The sequence below is a fragment of the Musca vetustissima genome, unplaced genomic scaffold, assembly GCF_032173495.1.
Source record: "Musca vetustissima isolate MV318-11 ecotype Yass unplaced genomic scaffold, APGP_CSIRO_Mvet_v1 utg28572, whole genome shotgun sequence".
NCBI lineage: Eukaryota > Metazoa > Arthropoda > Insecta > Diptera > Muscidae > Musca > Musca vetustissima.
Window position 1 is genome coordinate 87,055 of NW_026884236.1, and position 23,561 is coordinate 110,615.

General features: G+C 34.5%; 4 protein-coding genes across 4 annotated transcripts; 2 read left to right on the forward strand and 2 right to left on the reverse strand.

Annotated features, from left to right (window-relative positions):
- The first annotated feature begins 4,122 nt into the window (after positions 1–4,122).
- LOC133331240 (uncharacterized) lies at positions 4,123–4,834 on the forward strand. The gene is made up of 3 exons (XM_061539641.1): positions 4,123–4,212; positions 4,271–4,432; positions 4,505–4,834. Exons 1-3 carry the CDS (start codon positions 4,123–4,125, stop codon positions 4,832–4,834), a joined length of 582 nt encoding a protein of 193 aa, XP_061395625.1.
- Positions 4,835–6,960: 2,126 nt separating this feature from the next.
- On the reverse strand, positions 6,961–7,607 carry LOC133331242 (uncharacterized). Its single transcript, XM_061539642.1, has 3 exons — positions 7,587–7,607; positions 7,355–7,513; positions 6,961–7,293 (listed from the first exon to the last, which is right to left on the reverse strand). The coding sequence occupies exons 1-3, from the start codon at positions 7,605–7,607 to the stop codon at positions 6,961–6,963; spliced, it is 513 nt and encodes a 170-aa protein (XP_061395626.1).
- Positions 7,608–10,777: 3,170 nt separating this feature from the next.
- Positions 10,778–11,507, reverse strand: LOC133331243 (uncharacterized). The gene is made up of 3 exons (XM_061539643.1): positions 11,409–11,507; positions 11,172–11,330; positions 10,778–11,110 (listed from the first exon to the last, which is right to left on the reverse strand). The coding sequence occupies exons 1-3, from the start codon at positions 11,505–11,507 to the stop codon at positions 10,778–10,780; spliced, it is 591 nt and encodes a 196-aa protein (XP_061395627.1).
- An 8,524-nt stretch (positions 11,508–20,031) lies between these two features.
- Positions 20,032–23,556, forward strand: LOC133331244 (uncharacterized; the record flags this gene model as incomplete). The annotated part of the gene is made up of 2 exons (XM_061539644.1): positions 20,032–20,536; positions 23,484–23,556. Coding segments are annotated over exons 1-2 (561 nt in total), but the record flags the coding sequence as incomplete, so codon positions are not given.
- Between the last annotated feature and the right edge of the window lie 5 nt (positions 23,557–23,561).

Genomic DNA, 23,561 nt, shown 5'->3' on the forward strand with positions numbered 1-23,561 from the left:
AATATATATATATATATATATATACAAATGTTTGTATATAATTATAGCATACATGGACCTATGAACTGAAAAGTGTTGAAGATCATGCGGAAAATCCAGATCTGTGGAGTTTCAATGAGGTTAAAGTGGAACGTATAAGTCGTGGTGTTTATGCAGCCTCTATAAGTTTCAATGTTAACTTTGACATTGTCGAGGGCGATGACACTGAGGTTAATATTTTGTTTAGAAACCTGCTTTTTAAGAAGAATTCGGAAACATCATACGCATAAATTATCTATTTGCAGATTGAATTTATTTCGTTTCGCAGTGAAAATGGCGTCAAAGAATACAAACCGTTACCGTTCAAAGTACAACGTCAACATCTCTTCAAATATTTCGATAATCTTTACAAGCTAGTTATGGGCACTTTGAAAGAATGCTCCAATATGCCGGTATTTGAAGATAAATTCGAACCACCATTTGAAAAGAAAACCTATGTGCTGGATAAATGTCAATTCAATCAGAAAGAATTTCCACAGCATATGCAATAAGGGTTCTATAAGTGTGTCGTTTTGCACCAATGTTCAGTATGGTTGTCCACAGGGATCTACATCAGTTGCGCGTATTCTCTATTTGAACTGGAAAATCAGGCTGAGCAAAATCCACTGATCGGTGTTAATGCTTCTGCAAGATACGAGCTGGAAAGCATTATTGCGTTCTATCTCTGGTCCATGTATGAGGATCATAATGACAGTTGGTCTGTTTGCAAAAGCTAGTTGTAGGTGATAATTGAAGGCGATTATATTTATATAGTGCAACTAGTGGTGATAAAACTGTGTATATAATTCAGGCCTATAGTGAAGATGACAATAATTGAAACACAATTGGAGTTGGTGATCTCGACATTAGTTATGTGTGTTCCATAAAATATCTGGGGATATTTATTTTTGGGGGAATGGATTTCCTTGGGGTTGGAGCAGACGTGGAACTTATGGATCAAAATCTCAGGATCCAACCAATTCCAAATTGTTGCAAATTTAGTACCTTCATGCTCATAAGTAAGAATTTCTAAAACTACATCAATCTTACCCTCTAACAGTAATCTCAATTCCACCAAAGTCCAAATTGTACTAAACTTAGTACCATTTAGTAACTAATCACGTATTTTCAAAACTACCTTCATGTCTCAATCCTACACTTCACACTTAATTTTAATTCCAAATTTTAGGATTCCCGCTCACACAAAACGAATTGTACCCTATTTAGTACCATTAAGGGCTTCTCGTATCCATGAGTACGAATTTCGAATACTACCTTAATCCTGTAATTTGTAGTCCAAATTTAAGTTTTCCATATCTATCCGTTCACTCTAAACTAAACTGTACCATATTTAGTACACGTAATGACAACTTTTCAAAACTACCGACATATCTCAATCCTGCACGCCAACAGTAATATTAATTCAAAAATTTCAGGATCTCAACCCTATCCGTTCACACAAAAACAAGTTGTTAACTGTTTGGTACCATTTAGTACTTTTTTCTATAATTAGGAATTTCCTAAACTATATTCCAAAATTTTAATTCCAAAATTCTGGAGTCCAACTCCTCTATCCATTTACACTTAATTAAGTTGTATCCGTTCAAGGAGAATGCAAAATGTACTAAATTTATTACCGTTTAGTACTTTTCATACCAATAAATACGAATTTCCAAAACTACAAAACTTGCAGTGTAGAAGCAAAAGTCATCTTAATTTCCGTAATTTCGTACCATTAAGTACTTTTCGTACACATTAATGCGATTTTTTAAAGATGCCTCAATCCTGTACTCCTAATTTTGATTTTCAGGATTCCATCTCTATACACTCAACTAAATGCAAATAGTACCAAATTTTGTACCATTTTGTACTTTCCATACATCAACACCACTTCCCAAACTGTATTTTTATACAATTTCAAGATTTTAGCTATATATGTTCAATATATATATACAATTAGAACTAAATTTAGTACATTTAATACACTATAGGTCGAATTACCAAAAACCCTTTCGTACAGTTTTCTAACTTTCCATCAGTGACCCACATTCCAAATTTCAGAATTCTATCTCTTCGCCTACACCTTATCTCACGCCTACACATAACCAACAACCCACACTCAAAATTTAAAGATTCTAGCTTCAACCGTTTCGTCTGGGCGATGATCTGTCAGTCAATCATTCACTCACTTAAGGGAAACCCCCCAATTCTCGATTTTATTTTTTAAAGATTTTGGTAAAGATGGGCTGGTAAATTAAATTTGCACATATATATTTGAAGATTTAAAAGAGAAGAAAAATAATTTACAAAAAAATGTTGTTGTGTTTTGTAATTAAAGAAAAGTCCTTATTTCTGATGGCGGGCATGATAACTCCTCACTGGAACATCGGAATCCAAATATTCCAACGGTGTTAGAAAGAGTACATTACTGGCTCTCGTATGAACTAGGATTATTGACTTCGCTCTAAAATTAACAAAATGACGGACCTTTGAAAAATATTTTTGGAAAATCGTCGATTTTTGAGAAGCCCTTTAGCCGTCACCTGATGCGGACACAATAAATCGGCTATATCTTCCGGAGTTCTTGAGATTTTCACTTGAAATTTTGTAGGGACATTCTTGAATGAGTGTAGATTTGAATTAAATAAAAAAAAAATTGACTCCGAGAATGGGGGGGGGGGGGGGGTCCTCTTAACACTAAGCTCTTATATATATATGGATTCGGACTGGCCTAACTCAACGAAGTTTTCATTATTATACCTTTCAGCACACTGTGGTACAGGGTGCTATGTCTTTGTGCATATGTTTGTAACAAGCAAAAGCAATCGAATTGAATCACTTTTTAAGTCGAATTTATGATCCGATTTATATGAAATTTGGCTCATGTCACTTATTTGGTCCAAGGACGAACCCTATTGAAATTGGGAAAAATCTGTTCAGATTTAGATATAGCTCTCATATATATTTTTGTCCGATTTAAGGTAAATAATGTACCAAAGTCTCTATATATCTTTCGATTTGCACGAACATTGGCATATCGTATTGAATTAAGTCTAAAATTATATGTGTTATGTTTTGTGAAAATCGGTTCAGATTTAGGTATAGCTCCAATATATAGTTTCGTCCGATTTTAAGTAAATTGTGCACCAAGGACCCCCTATATCTTTAGATTTGAACGAAATTTGGCATAGCGTACTGAATTAAGTCAAGAATAATGTGTGTTAAGTTTCGTGAACATCGGTTCAGTTTTAGATATAGCTCCATATATAGTTTCGTCTTTTTGTTACACTTTATGAGGCCTTTGACGGATATTTCGGGTTCTTACAAACGGGAAACTATGTCAATTTCTAACTTACTTAAAAGAAGATCTATAATATTTTCTAGAATTATATGTGTTAAGTTTCTTGAAAATCAGTTCAGATTTGGATGTAGCTCTCATATAGGTTTTCGTTCGATTGTAAGTAAAATATGTTCGATAGGAACCAAACGTACTGAAATTAGTGTAAATTGGTATTTTTTCATATTTAGATATAGCTCCTATATAAATATGCGTCCGATTTTAAGTAAATGGTGCAAATTGACACGAAATTTTGCACAACGTACAAAATTGGACATAAAATGGCTAAAGGGGACCCCCCATTCATTTGTTTACTTACTTAAAAGAATATCCAAAAAATTTTCCTAATTTTTTTGGCAAAACCTCAAATGGAATATTTTTTATTATTTTTTGATGGCCGTTAGGCACCGTTGGCACTTAAACTTAAATAGTAAAGGGATTTTTGGCAAGTCCTCAAATGTAATTTTCTGATTGACCTTAGACACCATTGGCGCTTAAAGGGTTCATGAGAACATTTTTCACCAATTTTTTCCACGTGTTGAGATAACAGGGCTACTACAGGCAATGATAATTTGTTAACATGCTATTAACGGCCTGTTTAAATTTCATAATCAAAAACGGTCAATGTAGATCGCTATCATGACCTTAAATGTTAACATTTACGTTGATAACACGTGTAACTGATTGCATAAGATTGTCATTTATTCAATTATAAATTAGTGAAATGTTCGAAAATAAATCATAATAGAAAATCAATCATTACTAAAATGCAACTTAAATTCACAGTGACGACAATAATTGTCCTTTCGACATTTTCATCACAGAAGAGGGTGAGGGCCCTCAGAGTTCCTTCAAAGGTGAGCTAGTTGTAACAAATTTTACAAATCTTTTATTTTTGATTAAATAATATTACAGCAAACATGGTCATATGAACTGAAATCGGTAACAGCCCATTCGGATAATCCCGATTTATGGAGTTTTAGTGAAGCTAAAGCAGAACGAATAAGTCGTGGTGTTTACGGTGCCACACTAAGTTTTGATGTGAATTTTGATGTTATCGAAGGAGATGATTCTGAGGTTAATATTTGTAAATAAATTAAATAGGGGCTGGCTGCAATCGACCATTGAATAACTATTTTACTTTTACAGGTTGAAATGCTTTCATATCGCAGTGAAAACGGTGTCAAAGAATTTAAGGAATTCCCATTTAAAGTTGATCGACAACACTATTTTGATTATTTTAATAACTTTTACAAATTGGTTATGGACACTTTCAGAGAATGTTCCAATATGCCGATATTTGAGGATAAATTTCAACCACCATTTGAAAAGAAAACATACATATTGAACAAATGTCAATTCGAAAAAGAACAATTTCCTCAACATATGCAGGATGGATTTTATAAGGTGGTCCTCAATGGTTATGGAGCTGCACGTTGGTATATAGAGTTAATCGTTGAAATAACAAATGAACTATAGTTTCTTTTGAAATTACAAAAACAAATAAATAATAAGAGATACTTATAACCGGGGTTTATTCAATAATTTTTTTTCAGGCACAATGTCATAAATAAGGTTGGGGTTTAAAATAATGATTTTATATCCTTCACCACTCTGTGGTACAGGGTATTATGTCTTTGTGCATATGTTTGTAACAGGCGAAAGGAAACGAGATATACATATGGTTCCTTTTGAGAATATGCATTTCTGAGACGATCTACGCATGTCCGTCCGCCTATCTGTCTGTCGATGTTAAATTGTAAACAAAGTACAGGTCGCATTTATAATCCGAATTGAATGAAATTTGGAATAGGTCACTTATTTGGCCCAAGGACGAACCCTATTGAAATGGGGAATAATCGGTTCAGATGTAGATATAGCTCCCATAAATATTTTCGTCCGATTTAATGTAAACAGTCCCTATGTATCTTTCGATTTGCAAGAAATTTGACACAGCATAATAAATTAGGTCTAGAATGATGTGTGTTAAGTTTCGTGAAAATTTGGATATAGCTCCCATATATATTTTCGTCCGATTTACCAATGTACCAAAGTCCCTATATATCTTTTGATTTGTACGAAATTTGGCACAGCGTAATGAATTAGATCTGGAATGATGTGTGTCAAGTTTCCTGAAAATTGGTTTAGATTTGGTTATAGCTCCCATATATATTTTCGTCCGATTTAAGGTAAATGGTGTACAAAAGTCTCTATATATACTTCGAGGTAAATAGTCCAACAAAGTCCCTTTATGTACTTCGATTTGCACAAAATTTGGCTTAGCGTACTAAAATCTGCTCGAATGAAATAAAAGTTAGGTTTTGTTGGAGAAAGAGGGAACATAGACATGCAATTGTTAGGATACATATGTACAATATACCCAAAGTGGTGAAGGGTATCATATAGTCGGCCCAGTCCGACATTACTACAATCCTTACTGTTTTTTTTAAGGACAAGAATATTAATTTTAAAATAATATTTTCTCAAGGACCAATACAGGCGTGAATTTTTAAAAGAATTTTTTTAAGCGTAAATTTTTTAAGAATTTTTTTCAAGGACTATCAGATGCTTTGATTTTTTAAAGAATATTTTTTCAGTGACCAATACTAGTGTGAATTTTTAATGAACAAATTTTCAGGGGCCAATAAAGGCGTGGGTTTTTAAGGGCCAATACAAGTGTGTATTGTTTAAAGATTTTTTTTTTCAAGGAACAATACCAATAAAAGCGTGGATCTTCAAAAGAATAGTTTTCAATTACCCATACAAGCATCAATTTCTTAAGAATATTTTTTTAAGGGTCAATACAATCGTGGATTTTTAAACTATATTTTTTAAGGACCAATACAAGCATGGACTTTTTAAAGAATATTTTTTCGAGGACCAACGAAAGCTAGGAGTTTTTAAAGAATATTTTTTCAAATGCCAATACAAGCGTGGATCTCCAAAAGAATATTTTTTCGCGAACTTATACAGACCAATACAGGGGTGAATTTCTTAAAGAATATTATTCAAGGAGCAATTCAAGGCAAGAATTTTTAAAGAATATTTTTTAATGACCATTGAAAGTGTGGGGTTTTTAAAGTATATTTTTAAGAACCTATAAAAGAATTAAAAATTTTTTCGAAAAATATTTTTCAAGGACCAATGCAAGGCAAGGATTTTTAAAGAATATTTCTTCAAGGACCAATACAAGTGGGAATTGAAAAGGCTATTTTCTTTAATGACTAATGGGTTTTTGAAAAAATTGTTTTCCAAGGGCCACTACAATCTATGATTTCCTAAATATTATTTTTTCAAGGACCAATACAATGTGTGAATTCGTAAAGAATATGTTTTCAAGGACCAATACAAGCATGGATTTTTAAGGAGTTTTTTTTCAATTACCAATACAAGCGCGGATTTGTGGAAGAATATTTACAGTGACCAATACAAACGTGCATTTCTTCAAAACACATTTTTTCAAGGAACAATTTTACTATTTACTATTTTGAAGAATATAGTCCTGATACATTGTTTAGATTTCATTTTAAAAATAAAACTCATATTCTGTGGTGTACTTTAATTCCGATTCCTATATTTATTATTTAAATTTATTTAAAATTAATTTAATGTTTCGATTCCACTTGAGCAATAACGGTAAACTGCCAATCGGTACAACCCGAACCTGCAATGACTACTTTATAAAAACCTTCGGCCAAGTGATTGGGAAAACCATCTTGACTAAATTGACACTTCGTTAAGGTATATACCCTCTTTTCGAGAGGTGGCTCAAATTTATCCTCAAACACAGGCATATCGGAACATTCTTTCAACGATTCCATTAACATTTCCTTGTAGAAACCATTGAGAGCTGAAATTAAATGTTGACGGGCCATTTTGAAGGGTAATATCCTGTATTCGTTGACGCCGTTATCACTGCGATAGGCAGTACCCTCGATCTAAAATAATTAATTAGAAATGTTAATAGGGATACAGATGGAATTCTAGAATGTGTATTACATCAAATGGAACACTCTCGTCAATATCTATACCCAATGTAAAGGAGCCAGATATGCCGTAGACACCACGTGAGACACGTTCCACACTCAAATCGATGCCAAGTATGTCATCATCAGCCGATGAGGAATCCAATGATTTAATTTCATATGTCCATGTTTTCTGTTGAAATGGAACAAGCATGGTGGATTTTTTTTATTCTTGTCCTCCTTGAAGGATGTTTTTCTTAAGTTACCTCATTTGTTCCTGGTACCATGGTATTTACAAGGACCAATGTATGGAGTAAATAAAATACCAACTGCCATAATCCTGTTTTACTTAAATCCAATACCATAATCACCAATTTTATTGTATTATTACACTTTTCCAACGCTGGCTACACTTCCAACTGCTGTCAGTTCAAACCGATTCTAAGCTTATATTTAGTGGCCGGTTTTAATAGCATGGTGTATGATAACAATTAGCATCTTGTTAGTTAGCCATGTTTTACATCACAATCTATTCGATGACATGCCACATTCTTGTTTGTAAATTCGTTTATCTTGTTAGTTAAACCAAACATATTCGTGTTCCGCACTTGTATTACATTTCTGGTTAATGGTAAGGCAATTTTAATGGTATTATTTAAGCCCTGATTTGAAACAATAATTACGCGATGTTTTATACCATTCACCACAATGTTGTACAGGGTATTACGTCTATGTACATATGTTTGTAACAGAAAACGAGGTAGATACATGGTATCTTTTGAGAATATGCATAGAATCACCTACTGAGTCGGTTTATGCATGTCCGTTTGTCTGTCCGTCCGTCCATGTATTTTTGTGAACAATGTACAAGTCGCATTTATGATTCGATTTGGATGAAATTTGCCACATGTCACTTATTTGGGAAAATTGGAGAAAATCGCTTCAGATTCAGATATAGTAGGGATAAGTAAATCGGCTTTCGACTAATCAATTAATCGACTTTTTGTATTAAAAAGTCTAAAAGTCGAAGTCGATTTTTGACCTTTGAGAAAATCGCAAAGTCTACTTTTCAAGATCGACATTCGATTTTCTTCATAAATTCAAAATCGAAAGATCGAAAATTCGACTTTTTAGTCAAAGGCAAAAATCGAAAAGTCTAAAAATCGACTTTTTGTTCAGAAGCAAATTCGAAAAGTCTACAAGTCGACTTTTGCGCTCGACTACGTATCCCTAGTATATAGCTCCCATATATAGCTTCGTCCGATTTTATGCAAACTTCCATAATTGGTCCAATTGAGACAAAATTTTGTACAGCGTACCCAATTAGGCCCAGATTGATGTATGCGAAGTTTTGTTGGATTCGGTTCAGATTTAGATTTAGCTTCCATATAGTTTCCTGTCATATATAGTCCGATCATGTGTAAATGGACCACCATACGTTCAATATCTGTCCGATTAAGACAAAATTTTGCACGGCTACTGAATTAGGTTCAAATTGTAGTATGTATGTAAGTTTTGTTAAAATCGGTTCAGATTTAGATATAGCTCCCATATAAAGTTTCTTCGGATTTTATGTAAATGGAGCACCGTACTGTCAATGTTATCCTATCAAGCCAAATTTTTGCATACTGTTTTGTAGTTACTACAGGTTCACATCCGTTTGTTGAAATAGGTTCAGATGTAGATATATCTCCCAAAGTATATTTTTCCAAGGACTAAAAGAAGGATAGGTATATAGCTTCCATATATTCAGTGACTAAAAGAAGCGTAGATTTTTGTTATTCAAGTACTAGCGTGGATTTTTTGAAGAATATATATTCAAGGAATAAAAGAAGCGTGTATTTTTGAAGAATATATATTTAGAGAATAAAAGAAACGTGTATTTTTCAAAATATTTCTAAAACCAGTGAGCGGAGCAGTATAGTCGGACGGGGCCGACCATACGATACCCTACACAACTACCATTGCGAGCCTGGGCAATATTTCGTGAAATTTGCACCCTCTTGCCCAATTAGAGGTAAACAGCACCTCTTCCTTACACTGACATATTTTCGGAATAATATAGGCGTTGTCGTTGACCATAACTGGAACCTCATGGAACATTTCAAAGCGATCAGCGCTATAGTTCCGCTCTCCAGAGTGGTAATGGGTTACTAAATTATATACGAATACGGAGATACCTGTAGACATTTAGGTGTAACTCCAACATCCGAGCACATACAACAATATAATTGGTCTTAATTTAAAGGTCAAACAATCCTCTTGGATATAATATCAACTTCTCGGGTATATGTCCTTCAGGGGTAAATATATATGCCATAGAATAAAAATTTTGTCATTTTTCACACAAAAGTCAGGGTCCATTTGACCCGCTAAATATTGACCGATCTTTCTCCAAACAGGCATGCTTATTCTTTGGCCCGATCCGCTTCTCCATGCAAAATTTCACGATGTTCGGACCATTGTTGCGGCCTCTGCAGCGACCAGAAAAACCGACAAAATTTTAGTATTTGGTCCATTTCATCCCCTAAGTATTAACCGATCTTTCCCAAAAACAATAGGGGTCTTCATTGGCCAGAACCCATCCTACATGCAAAATTTCGTGAAGATTGGTCCATAACTGTGGCCTGTATCGTGTTTACAAATTATAATGGACAGACGGACGGACGGACGGACACACATGTCTAGATCGACTCAGCTAGTCGAGATATGACGATCGGTATACTTAAAGGTGGGTCTAGGACCAATATTTCGCGGCGTTACAAACTTTTGGGGCTGCACAAACCTATAAATATTTTGAGGAGCTATTAAAATTTTGATTTTTTATAAGAATATTTTTAGAAAGACTATAAAAATATTGATATTTTTGTAAGAATAGTGGATTTCAGAAGGACTAATACTTTTAGAAGAGCAGTGATTTTTTTAGGAATATTTTTGGATTGGCTATAATAATATAATTTTAAGAAATTTAAAAATCATGGATTTTTAAATGATTATAGGAAACGAAGACTCTTTAAAAGATATTCATACATTTTTTCCAGAATAGTCATTAAAAGCCACAAAGATGTATTTTCAAAGCTGCGTGTATGTATTTTAGTATAGCATGAATTTTCAAGATCCACAAATGCAAAAGTGAGTAGAATTTTTACACCGCCCACCTTATGTGGAGTCTATATTAAAATTTTCAGCCGAGATGAGTCGAAATGTGAATACGTGACATTGGAGAGAATATTTTTTCAAGCAACATGGCTCTTTATAATGCAAATGTTCAAAACAACTTAAGAGACATAAACCATTTGAACGTCAATTTTTCTTAAGGGTCAATAAAGTGAAAAAAGTTATCATTGATGAAATAGTATTGGACTAAAATTATATTTTTAAATACCAATAATCGTAGAATTTTCAATTTTTAGTTTTAACATTTTCTTTATTTTGCAAATCAAAGTAAGAAACCTATTTAATTTGTAGCTTCCACTTCAACAATAACGGCGAAATGCCAATCCAGACAACCAGAACCAGATATTAGAATTTTATAAAAACCTTCTTCCAAATGATTGGGGAATCCATCTTGACTAAATTGGCACTTTGTTAGGGTATATTCTCTTTTTTCGATCGGTGGCTCAAACTTATCTTCAAATACAGGTAAATCGGAACATTCGCTCAATGTGTCCATAAACATTTCCTTGTAAAAGCCATTGATTGCCGAAATTATATTTTGGCGAGACATTTTGAAGGCTAATACTTTGTATTCGTTGACGCCATTGTCGCTGCGATAGGTATTGGCCTCCACCTTAAATAATAAATTGAATATTTTATTAAGAGAAAAATAGATATTCTTGATAGCCCATTACATAACATTGTGTATTCTCATCAATGTCGATATTCAATACAATGGAGCCAGATAAGGCATAGACACCACGAGATACACGTTCCACACTCAAATTGGTGTTTAGAATGTCCTCGTCCGCCGTCGAATAATCCAACGATTTTATTTCATAAGTCCACGATTTCTGGTGTAAAGAGAATGAAGGCGAGGATGAAAAGAAAAATTAAAAGAAATTTTTCCTTAAAGGATTTGTTTTAGTTACCTCATCGGATCCCGTCACCATGGCATTTACAAGGACCAATGTGTAGAATAAATGAAACACCGACTGCCATAATCCTGTTTTATTTGAAACCGATGTCATGATTGCAAATATAAATATTGGTATCACTTTCCCAATATTGGCCACACTTGTAGCTGCTGTCAGGTCAAAATGATGCTGGCTTAATTTTGTTGGCTTATTTATAACAGCCGATATTAGCATGTCATTAGTGTCGTGTTTTATATAGAATTCCATTCGATGACATTCAACAATCTTGTATCTTTTTGTAAATTATTTTACATTGTAGTTCCTAACTGATAGTAACGAGTTTTAAATTAATTTTACCCTACACAACTATGTTGTCAGGGTATTACAGCTTTGTGCAGCCCCAAGAGTTTGCAACGCCGCGAAATATTGGTCCTAGACCCACCTTTAAGTATACCGATCGTCATATCTCGACTAGATGAGTCGATCTAGATATGTGTGTCCGTCCATTATAATTTGTAAGCATGATACAGGCCACAGTTATGGCCCAATGTTCACGAAACTTTGCATGTAGGATGGATTCTACCCAAGGAAGACCCCTATTTAGGGGATGAAATGGACCAAAAACTAATTTTTTGTCTGATTTTATGGTCATTCTAGAGGCCGCAATTATGGCCCAAACATCGCGAATTTTTACGGGCCAAAGAATAAGCATGCCTGTTTTGATAAAGATCGGTCAATATTTACCGGGTCAAATGGTCCCTGACTTTTGTGTGAAAAAAGGAAGACCCCTATTTAGGGGATGAAATGGACCAAAAACTAATTTTTTGTCTGATTTAATGGTCATTCTAGAGGCCGCAATTATGGCCCAAACATCGCGAATTTTTACGGGCCAAAGAATAAGCATGCCTGTTTTGATAAAGATCGGTCAATATTTACCGGGTCAAATGGTCCCTGACTTTTGTGTGAAAAAATGAAAAATTTTTATTCTATGGCGTATATATTTTCTCCTGAAGGACATAGACCCGAGAAGTTGATGGTATATCCAAGTGGATTGCTTGACCTTTAAATTGATACCAATTATATTGTTGTATGTTCTCGAATGTGGAACTTACATTTAAATATTTACAGCTGCTTACGTACTCAGATATTATATTATTATTAATATAGTGCGGATAGTTTTGAAATTTCCCGTGAGGATCCAGGTATGGTCTATAATTATCGGTGATGATCAGATATTAATATTGGGATGAAGTGGAGCTAAAACATTTTTTTTTTTTGATTTTGGAGTCAATCTGTGGGCCACAATTGAAAGCCGGACATCACAACACATCCCACGGTGAAGGGAATATGGACAAGTAATTAGAAGGGGTGTACTGAATATTAGTAATATTCGGATAATATGTCAGTATAAGAAGGAGGGTTTTTTGACAAGAGAGTGCAACTATCATGAAATATTGCCCAGACTCTGAATAAAAATCGGCTGAAAGTTAGAGTTCCGTGGTAGTTGTGTAGGGTATCGTATGGTCGGCCCCGCCCGACTATACTGCTCCGCTCACTGGTTGAAAATTGCTATGAGGCATGGATTTTTAATGCATATTATTTAAGAACGCTATGAGGCGTGGATTTTTATATCCTTCACCACACTGCGGTACAGGGTATTATGTCTTTGTGCATATGTTTGTAACATGCAAAAGGAAACGAGATATACTCATAGTTTCTTTGAGTCGATTTTTGTATGTCCGTCCTTCCGTCTGTTGGTGTTAAATTGTGAACAAGGTACAGGCCCCATTTATAATCCAATTTGGATGAAAATTGGCACAGCTAATTTGTTTGGCCCAAGGACGAACCCTATTGAAATTGGGAAAAATCGGTTCAGATGTAGATATAGCTCCCATATATATTTTGGTCCGATTTAAGGTAAATGGTGCACCAAAAATTTGGTATAACTTACTGTCGTGAAAATCGATTCAGATTTAAATATAGCTCCCATATATAGTTTCGTCCGATTTCATGTAAATGGTGCACCAAAATCCCTAAATATACTTCGATTTGCACGAAATTTGTCATAACGTACTGAATTGAGCCTAGAATGATGTCTGTCAAGTTTCGTGAAAATCGGTTCAGATTTAGATATATGGGAAATTACAAAATTCTTTTAAAATTCCATAAAAAAAATTTTGAAATTTTTTTTTTGCGAGCACATTCATGATTTTTGGTACATAGGCTAAGAAAAATATGCTGATTCGGAATATGTACGCGTTCACAAATTCGGATGCTGCGCACAAAAGTTATAGCGGTTTTAAATCTTGTATTTCAAATATAAATTAAATTAATTCCTATTTGTTGTAATACGCGAATTTCTTCACAAATGGATAAACACATTTGTTTTCTTTCCATAATTGTCAAATCAAGTTGAATTACGGTTATATTGTCGCGAAAAACTAATAGAAGCATGAAGATATCTGAAAATAAAATAATTAAATTTTTTAATTAAATCGAAATGTTTTTTAAATTTTCGATTTTTTTAGTATGGTTAAGGGAATACGGTTTTGCCTTAATCTTCTAAAATATGCGACGCTTTTTTCTTCAAATTCTTTTAGATGATTGTTAAATATCTGTATATTCATCTGATAACAGTTTCGACTGTAAAAATGACTAAATATATTGCACTTGCAATACATACAAATTACCAATATTTAAAAGCATGCAATTCGCGTATTAGTTGAAATCAGTTGATGCGCATGCGGTTTTTGTATAAACCGAATCAATGTCTTTCAATAATTATGAATTTTTCGATGTTTAATTTAGCGGTCAAAGTGTGCCGCTCGATGCACTTTACTAAGCAAAAACCCTAAAAATGGCTAAAAATCACGCAACGTGCATACGATTTTTATGCGCATCCGATTTCAGTAATCTCCTATGAAAATACACAAAAGGACACCTATTTTAAAAGGATCGGTTAAGAACCGCGGATGTGCCTCCACAATCGATTTTGGATAAAATACGCATATTATTCGCGTATCGATATATTTTTGACCTATTTTCACACAGATTCGCGAATATGATAACACAAAAATGAATGTATGTGAAATTAATTCGAAGAAAAACGCGATTATATACGCGAATTTGTCAAAATAAGTTTTTGCAGTTTTTCCCACATTCAAGGTACCTATATCCGCCATTTTATTGGACGGAATTAAACATGGGCTCATTAGATCCGGCACGTAAAAAAACTAAAATCACGCGGGGTCCCACGGAATTTGAATGGACTATCTTAATATGTTTTTTATAAAAATTTACGCACCAAATTTTCGTCTTTGGAACCCAATTGCAAAGAATCTATGTGCTCACCCATTCATGAGATATACACTAAACGAAGCAAAATCACGAGTTCTACAATCCTATAATCAGTTTAGCTCATTATCTGGTTGCGCGTCCTGATTATAAGAAAAAATAAAAAAATACCGAAAATCCGGCTTCAAAATGGCAGCATCCGTTTTGGGTGGATGCAGTGATTATATCGAAAAATCAAACATTAGAACCATATTGTCCATGGGGTATTCTGCAACTTAGTCACTGATCACATGTGCGTGCGTTGTGTAGTTTAGTCACAAATCAGGAACGAACACAAAAAAACTCGTTGGCTTCAACACATTTTCACCCATTTTTTACATTACCACCTGTGGAAGCTGTGATTTCCATCAAACTTATTATTTATTACCAATATTTTAAGATTTTGACAAGAACACTTCATTTTAAAGAAATCAATTTAAATTATATGCAATATGTTCATATTTCGCTAGTTATAACCTTGCAAACCTCAGCTTCAAGGAATTTAAAAGATTTTTGTAATTTCCCATATATAGTTTCGTCCGATTTAATGTAAACCTATTGATATTTGACCTATTGATATTTGACCTATTGATATTTGTTTGACCTATTGATATTTGTTTGAAGACGATTTACATACTTGTGTGCCATTGTAACAAACTAATGACATGTTTATGGATAAATCTAGATAAATATCACATATTTTATTTCATACAATCTCATGTTAATAGCCCTGTTTAATATACCCATAGTGGTGAAGGGTATCATATAGTCGGCCCGGTCCGACTTTACTACTTTCATTACTGGTTAATGCATATTTCTTTAAAGATCATATGAGTTTTGAATTTTTAATGAATATTTTTAATATTTATTTTGATTATTTCCTATTATTGTAATGGAAATAAGCCATCATTTAATGTATAGATTCCACTTCAGTAATAACGGAAAAATGCCAATCGAGACAACCAGAACCAGATATTAATATTTTATAAAAACCATCTGCCAAATGACTGGGAAACTGATCGTGATTAAATTGACACTTTGTTAGAGTGTATTCCCTCTTTTTGAGCGGAGGCTCAAACTTATCCTCAAACACAGGTAAATCGGAGCAATTTTTAAGCGTTTCCATGAACATTTCCTTGTAGAAACCATTGATGGCCGCAATTAAATTTTGACGAGGCATTTTGAAGGGCAAAACCCTGTATTCCTTGACACCATTTTCGCTGCGATAAGAACTGGCCTCAACCTAAAATAAATGATGCCAATTTGTTTAATAAGAATAAAACGGACATTCTTCAATGTACATAACATTCCGTACGCTCATAAACATCGAAACCCAAAACAAAAGTGCCAGATATGGCATAGACACCGCGTGACACACGCTCCACTCTCAAGTTGATTCGAGCCATGTCTTCGTCCGTCGATGAATAATCCAGTGATTTAATTACAGAAGTCCACGATTTCTGTTGTAAAGAAAATGGAAAACAGAAAAATCGATAAGTAAAAAGAAGTTGTTCTTTAACGGGTGTATTTTTTTTTCAAATCACCTCATTAGACCTTAACATCATGGCATTTACAAGGACCACCGTGTAGAGTAAATGAAGCACCAACTGCCATAGTCCTGTTTTATTTAAATTCAATACCATGATCATTATTTCTATTTTAGTATCACTTTCTTAACACTGGCTAAACGAGTAACTATTGTCAGCTAAACCCGATATTAAAGCTTATATATTGGTCAAATGTATAATAGCTTGTAATATGGTAATCATTCGGATCATGTTTTAGATCATAATTCATTCGATGGCATGTAACAATCTTGTTTTTTTAATTAATAAAAAAACAAGATTCAGTGATTCTGAACACTGATCCGTACAAGAATAAAATAGTATCACTGAACATAGGCACGTGATATTTGTTATGAAATATTATATATTTTTTCATGAATGAAAAAAATATATTTGTACCAGGCTATGTATAAAAACATTTTTAAGGCTCTAGATAACCGTGGATTTTTAAAGAATATTTTTTAAGCCCCTATATAAACGTAGACTATTAAAGAATATGTTTTCAAGTGTTGATTTGTAAATATATTTTTTTAAGGCTCTACATAAGTGTGGGTTTTTAAATAATATGTTTTCAGGGCCCTATATGGCCAAAATAAAATAAAAACAAAAAAATTATTTTTGTGAGCAAAGTACAGATTGCATTTATGGTCCTAATAGGATGAAATTTGGCACAGCCCATTTGTTTTGCCCAAGGACGAACCCTATTGAAATTGGAGAAAATCGGTTCAGATTTAGACATAGCTCCCACATATATTTTCGTCCGATTGCACCTAAATGATGCACCAAACTCTCAAATTTTGTCCGAATGACACAAAATTTTGCACTGAACCGATTTTAATTCAGTACGCAGCTTCCAAATATAGCTTCGCCCGTTTTTATGTAAATGGTGCACCAAACTCGAAATTTGTGTTCGATTGAGACAAAATGTGGCTTCACGTAGGGAAATGATACTAGGATAGAGTGTGTTAAGTTTCATTGAAATCGGATCAAATATAGATATAGCTCCCATATATAGCTTCGTCCAATTTTATGTAAATGGAGCACCAAACTCCCAATTTTTGTCCGATTTTGACGAAAGTTGGCATAACGTATGGAATTTAGAATAGTTTTATTGAAATCGGTTCAGATTTATATATAGCATCGTCCGATTTTATGTAAATGGTGCACCAAACTCTCAATTTTTGTCCGATTGAGACAAAATTTGGCTTAACGTATGGAAATGAGACTAGGATAGAGTGTGTTAAGTTTCATTGAAATCGGATCAGATATAGATATATCTCCCATATATAGTTTCGTCCGACTTTATGTAAACGGTGCACCAAACTCCCATTTTTTGTCCGATTGAGACAAAATTTGGCATATCGTATGTAATTGATACTAGGATAGAGCGTGTTAAGTTTCATTGAAATTCGATCATATGTACTAGATATAGCACCAATATTCATTGTTGCTCCAAAGATGCTAAGTCTGTTCTATCAGGATTTTATATATATTATCATCGTTTGTATGTAACCAAAGTGGTGGAGTGTATCATATAGTCGGCGCCGTCCGACTTTTGAACTTTCCTTACTGGTTTTAAATTATATTTTTTTCAAGGCCTTATATAAGCGTGAATTTTTTAATATTATTATTTTTTTTTCAAAGCCCTAAATAATAAAAGGCCTTATTCGGACAAAACAAAAAACAAAGTAGTTAATGTGTAGATTCCACTTCAGAAATAACGGATAAATGCCAATCGAGGCAGCCACAACCAACGATTAGAATTTTATAAAAACCATCTTCCAAATGATTGGGAAATCCATCTTGACTAAACTGACACTTTGTTAGAGTATATTCCCTCTTTTCGAGCGGTGGCTCAAACTTATCTTCAAACACCGGCAAATCGGAGCATTCTCTCAGTGTATCCATCAACATTTCCTTATAGAAACCATTGAGGGTTGATATGACATGTTGGCGAGACATTCTGAAGGGTAATACCTTGTATTCGTTGACGCCATTGTCGCTGCGATAGACACTAGCCTCGATCTAAAATAATTTAGTGTACATTTTAATAATACTAAAATAGAGATTCTCTGTAGCATATTACATCACATTGTGTACTCTCATCAACATCGATACCCAATACAATGGAACCAGATATGGCATAGACACCACGTGTTACACGTTCCACCCTCAAATTGGTGTTAAGTATGTTCTCGTCCGCCGTCGAATAATCCACTGATTTTATTTCATATGTCCACGATTTCTGTTGTAAAGAGAACGAAAACAAGAAAGGATTTTTTCCTTAAAGGATTTTTGTTTAATCACCTCATTGGACCCCGATACCATGGCATTTGCAAGGACCAACTGGTAGAGAAAATGCAACACCAACTGCCATAATCCTGTTTTATTTAAATGCCATACCATGATCACCACTTAAATTTTATTATCACTGGCTACACTGTGAACTGCTTACAACTCAAACTGATGTTAAAGCTTATATTGGATGGTCAATTTATAATAGCCAATATTAGCATGTTGTTAGTATCGGGTGTGCTAGATCACAGTCCTTGCGATGGCATTCAGCTGTCTTGTTAGTAAATTATTTTATGTTGTTTTTCCTGGTTGATAGTAACGCATTTTCAATGAAATTTTTTAAGCTGCAACAATGAGTATAACCAACACTAGAGACATAATGTTTGGAACTAGTCACGTGATATTTGTTATGAAATAATATATTTTCGGGGAAGAATTTTTGAAGGAGATTCAATAAGTTTTTTTTTTATTTTTAAAGAATATTTTTACAAAGTATTAAATAGTCGTCGATTTAAAAAATAAAAGCAAGTGTTAATAATGTTTTATATTTGTACTTGTAAAAAAGGGTGGGTTTCAGCCAGGCCAATCAGCTTTCCCATGGTTTAGAAAAGTACAGCTTTCAGAGGTTATGAAGTCTGGTGGTCTGTTGACGGAGACGATGATCGGAAGGTGGTCTGAGCCGAGTGAAATGACGGGTTGCCAGGTTACGTCATTTATCAGACACGGAGCCACAATAGTGATGTCAGGCAAGCTGTGGCAATCTCCTCTTATCCTCATGGGGGCATCCTCATTAACCGTGCAAAATGTTGACCTGGAATGTTGACTAGAGTCTAGCTCAAGCGATGTAGGTCTGTACTGGACAGAATGGTGTAATAAAAATGTAAGTCACCCACCTTCGCTTCTGGTACGGACCCTCCGCATAACGTTGCAGCCATCGCAACACTGCAAGCTACAGATCTCGGTTAGCTTGGTTTCCTCATAAATTCTACAATTTCGCTGATTTTGTTGCGAAGACCATTGCAGTTGAACTGCGTAACAACAATATGTGTTGTTCTATTTCTATTCCTTTACTTTTTATATCTTCTTCATAGTCCCCAAAAAACGTCCATTATATATTCAAACAAATAAAAACAGAACGGAGGAGAAGGGAGACATAAAGCGCAAAAAATTAATTACCAACTTTTGCGAAACCTTTTAAGAAAAAGAAATCAGTCTTTATAAAAGAACGACACTATATTGCTTTTTTCCCTTCATGGTGAATTAAAAATATTCTCTTCTCTTATATCTTCCAGGTAAAAACCACAAAAAAGAAACGCTATCAAACGCAGTAATAAAAAGCGGATATTTCAGTCATCCACTTTGCCCCACACCGCAAGGATTTACGTTTAACACATAGTCACACTCAGCCACATACCAACACCACCACCATCTCCAGAGAGACAACAAAATTTCAACACTAAAAATGCGTCGTTCATCATTTACACCGGTTTTCAATATCAGCACACAGGAGCCACTCATTGTGGTCGAAGAGACCAATCCCACAGATGAAGATGGTGCTGACGAGCTACTGGGTGCCGTTGGTGGAGGTAATGAAAGTTGTACATCGGCAACCGCAAAAAGGACAAACAGTGATGACTCGGATCCAGAATCACCCAAAAATCCATATCTGCTGTGTCCATTGATGGACATGCAACAAAGACGCAAACATTCATTGCCATCACTGCAAATAACCGAGGGTATAACGGCCAGTCAGGTGAGGCGTCTCTCAGATGTGGGTGGTGAAACTGGCGGTCTCAGTCCACATGATGTAGAGTTCTTGACCACACTATCACAATCACAGGCCGGGCCATCGGGTGGCGGACGAAGACATTCTGTTGTAACTATATCGGCTGTACCACCCACATTATTTGGACGTAATCGCCGTGAATCCATATCCGGTGCCCTCTATACGTAAGTAAAGTTCAGGTTTTTTGGTTTTTGTAGTTATTGCCTTTTTTGTTTGTTTGTGGGTTTTGCTCATCCCAGTGGAAAAATTTCTGTTCGCTGGTTGTGCGTTGAAAAATAACATAACGATTGAATAATGAGTTTTTATGCCATCTGTGGAATATTTTAGTCCAAACGGATATGCTGTAATGGCTTTTTATTTTCACGAATAAACTGAAGTGGAGCTCGATATTCAATTTTTCTCAATAGCCCAACCAAGTGGGTATTGAATAGACTAGGTATTAGTTTGAAGTGTTTATTGGATTTAATAAAAAAAATAATTATTGAAGTGGGAAAAAGGTGGACGAAATGGTATAATAGATTTTTTATAAATATGTTTTAATATAAATAAATTAGGCGCGATTAAAAAAATATTTTTAATAATTTATTACAGCCCCGAATTAAACTACATATTTTGTCTGATTTTCTGGACGTTCTATATGCAATTATGGCCCAAACATCGCTAATTTTTACATGGAGAAGGGGATCGTGCCAAAGAATAAGCGTGCCTGTTTTAATAAAGATCGGCCAATATTTAGCGGGTCAAATGGACCTGACTTTTGTGTGAAAATAACAAATTTGTATTCTATGGTGTAGTCGTTGGCCTTTAAATTGATACCAATTACATTGTCGTATGTACTAGGACGTGGGAGTTACACTTAGGCTACAATTGAAAGGAGAACATCACAACACTACCCACGGTGAAGGGAATCTGGACAAGTAATTAGAAGGGCTGTATTGGATATTAGTAATATTGGCTGACCTTTAGTCGGTCAAGAGGTTGCAAATATCGCGAAATATTGCCAATGCTCAGAATAAAGAACCACACAAAATTATATGTCCGTGGATGTTGTGTATGGTATCATATGGTCGGCTCCGTCCGACTATACTGTTCCGCTCACTGGTTTTAAATTGTTTTTGTATACCCTTCACCACACTGTGGTACAGGGTATTATGTCTTTGTGCATATATTTGTAACAAGCAAAAGGAAACGAGATAGACACATGGTTCATTTTGAGAATATGCATAGAATCACTTTCTGAGTCGATTTATGCATGTCCGTCCGTCTGTCTGTCTATGTTAAATTGTAAACAAAGTACAGGTCGCATTTATGATCCGAATTGGATGAAATTTGGCATAGGTCACTTGTTTGGCCCAAGGACGAACCCTATTGAAATTGGGAAAATCGGTTCAGATTTAGATATAGCTCCCATATATATTTTCGTCCGATTTAATGTAAACGGTTCATATATATCTTTCGATTTGCACGAAATTTGGCATAGCGCAATGAATTATGTCTAGAATGATGTGTGTAAAATTTTATAAAAACGATATAGCTCCATATATATCTTTCGATTTGCCCGAAATTTGGCACAGCGTAATGAATTAGGTCTAGAATAATATGTGTAAAATTTCTCAAAAATCGGTTTAGATTTAGATATAGCTCTAATATATATTTTGAATTTTTTGAAAATGGTGCACCAAAGTCCCTATATATCATTCGATTTGCACGAAATTTGGCACAGCGTAATGAATTTGGTCTAGAATGATGTGTGTAAAATTTCATAAAAATCGGTTCAGATTTAGATATAGCTCCCATATATATTTTCGTCCGATTATTTGGAAATGGTGCACCAAAGTCCCTATATATCTTTCGATTTGCACGAAATTTGGCACGTCGTAATGAATTAAGTCTATAATGATGTGTGTTAAGTTTCATGAAAATCGGTTCAGATTTAGATATAGCTCCCATATATATTTTCGTCCGATTTAAGGTAAATGGTGTACAAAAGCGGGTTTTTTCAACCGAATACACTGAAATTTGGTACATTGGGTTCTTATTGGGTACTAAATGTCTCCACACAAAATTATAAATATAGGTCCACTTTTTCTGGTAGCCCCCATATAACGGTACCTCCTATTTTCAGTATTTTGAGGGCTTTGATCGTATTTTCCACCGAATTGGTAATTTAGTATTTTGAGTTCTTAATAGGTACCAAATCTCTCCACAAAAAATTATAAATATAGGTACATTTTTTCGGATAGCCCCCATATAAGGGCACCCCCAATTTTCGGTATTTTTCGATTCTTGAACGCGGTTTTCAACCGAATTCGTTGCTATTTTGTATTTTGTAGTCGTATATGGTAACAAATCTTCCCACCAGAAAGTTTTTCACATTCGCCCCCTTTTTGGGGTCGTCCCCATATAACCCCCTTTTTATATTAAAATAGTTATGTTTTTTTCCGTGTTTGGGTTTGGTTCTAAGACTATGTTGTAATCATTTCATCTGCTGGAGATACGAAAAAACTAGAACATAAGGTTCGATAATTAACCTTATATATATATATATGAACTGTAAGCCGCATTTAGCCATAGCCCCTTTGTGGGAGGTACCAGAGGGAGTGGACCGATATTCCCCATGTCCGAACTAAAAAAAAATTGGATGAAATAATAAGATGGGCAAAGTTTGGATGAAATCAAAATTTTTTGAAAAAAAATGTTCCAAAGAAACATGGGGTCTAGAACCAATATTTCCATGAGGGTCATTTTCACCGTGTCAATGTTTATACACCCTCATCAGCCATAAGGCTGAGGGTAATTGAAATTTGTATAATGGTTTACATAATCGGTCTTTGGAATGTCGGTATAGGTGCACTTTTTGATATTTTCCCTATATTTTAATTACAAGTACCTGTCAGAATATCTATGGCGTTAAGTTCGGCCGGGCCGAGCTGTTTCACTTGTTTATAATTTATGATAGGCGTTTATTTCTTAAAAAATATTTTTTGTATTTTATGATAAGTGTAGATTTCTTAGAAAATATTTTTTATAATTTATGTTAAAATTGGATTTTTCAAAAATTATTTTTATAATGAATACAATTTATATATTTCTTCTATTTAATTGTTCTAGTGGAAGTCGTCGTGGAAGCGGCATCCAGGGCCCACCACTAACAGATCATCGAGGCAGCATTCACAATCTACAATTGGA

Bases quoted from the DNA above. Each gene is read 5' to 3' on its own strand.
- LOC133331240 (XM_061539641.1), top strand. From the start codon at position 4,123: ATGCAACTTAAATTCACAGTGACGACAATAATTGTCCTTTCGACATTT. The intron at 4,213-4,270 runs GTGAGCTAGTTG...ATAATATTACAG, and splicing joins CCCTCAGAGTTCCTTCAAAG to CAAACATGGTCATATGAACT. The intron at 4,433-4,504 runs GTTAATATTTGT...TTACTTTTACAG, and splicing joins TCGAAGGAGATGATTCTGAG to GTTGAAATGCTTTCATATCG.
- LOC133331243 (XM_061539643.1), bottom strand. From the start codon at position 11,507: ATGACATCGGTTTCAAATAAAACAGGATTATGGCAGTCGGTGTTTCAT. The intron at 11,331-11,408 runs GTAACTAAAACA...TCTTTACACCAG, and splicing joins TGGTGACGGGATCCGATGAG to AAATCGTGGACTTATGAAAT. The intron at 11,111-11,171 runs GTAATGGGCTAT...TTATTATTTAAG, and splicing joins ATGAGAATACACAATGTTAT to GTGGAGGCCAATACCTATCG.
- LOC133331242 (XM_061539642.1), bottom strand. From the start codon at position 7,607: ATGGTACCAGGAACAAATGAG. The intron at 7,514-7,586 runs GTAACTTAAGAA...CCATTTCAACAG, and splicing joins TGGTACCAGGAACAAATGAG to AAAACATGGACATATGAAAT. The intron at 7,294-7,354 runs GTAATACACATT...TAATTATTTTAG, and splicing joins ACGAGAGTGTTCCATTTGAT to ATCGAGGGTACTGCCTATCG.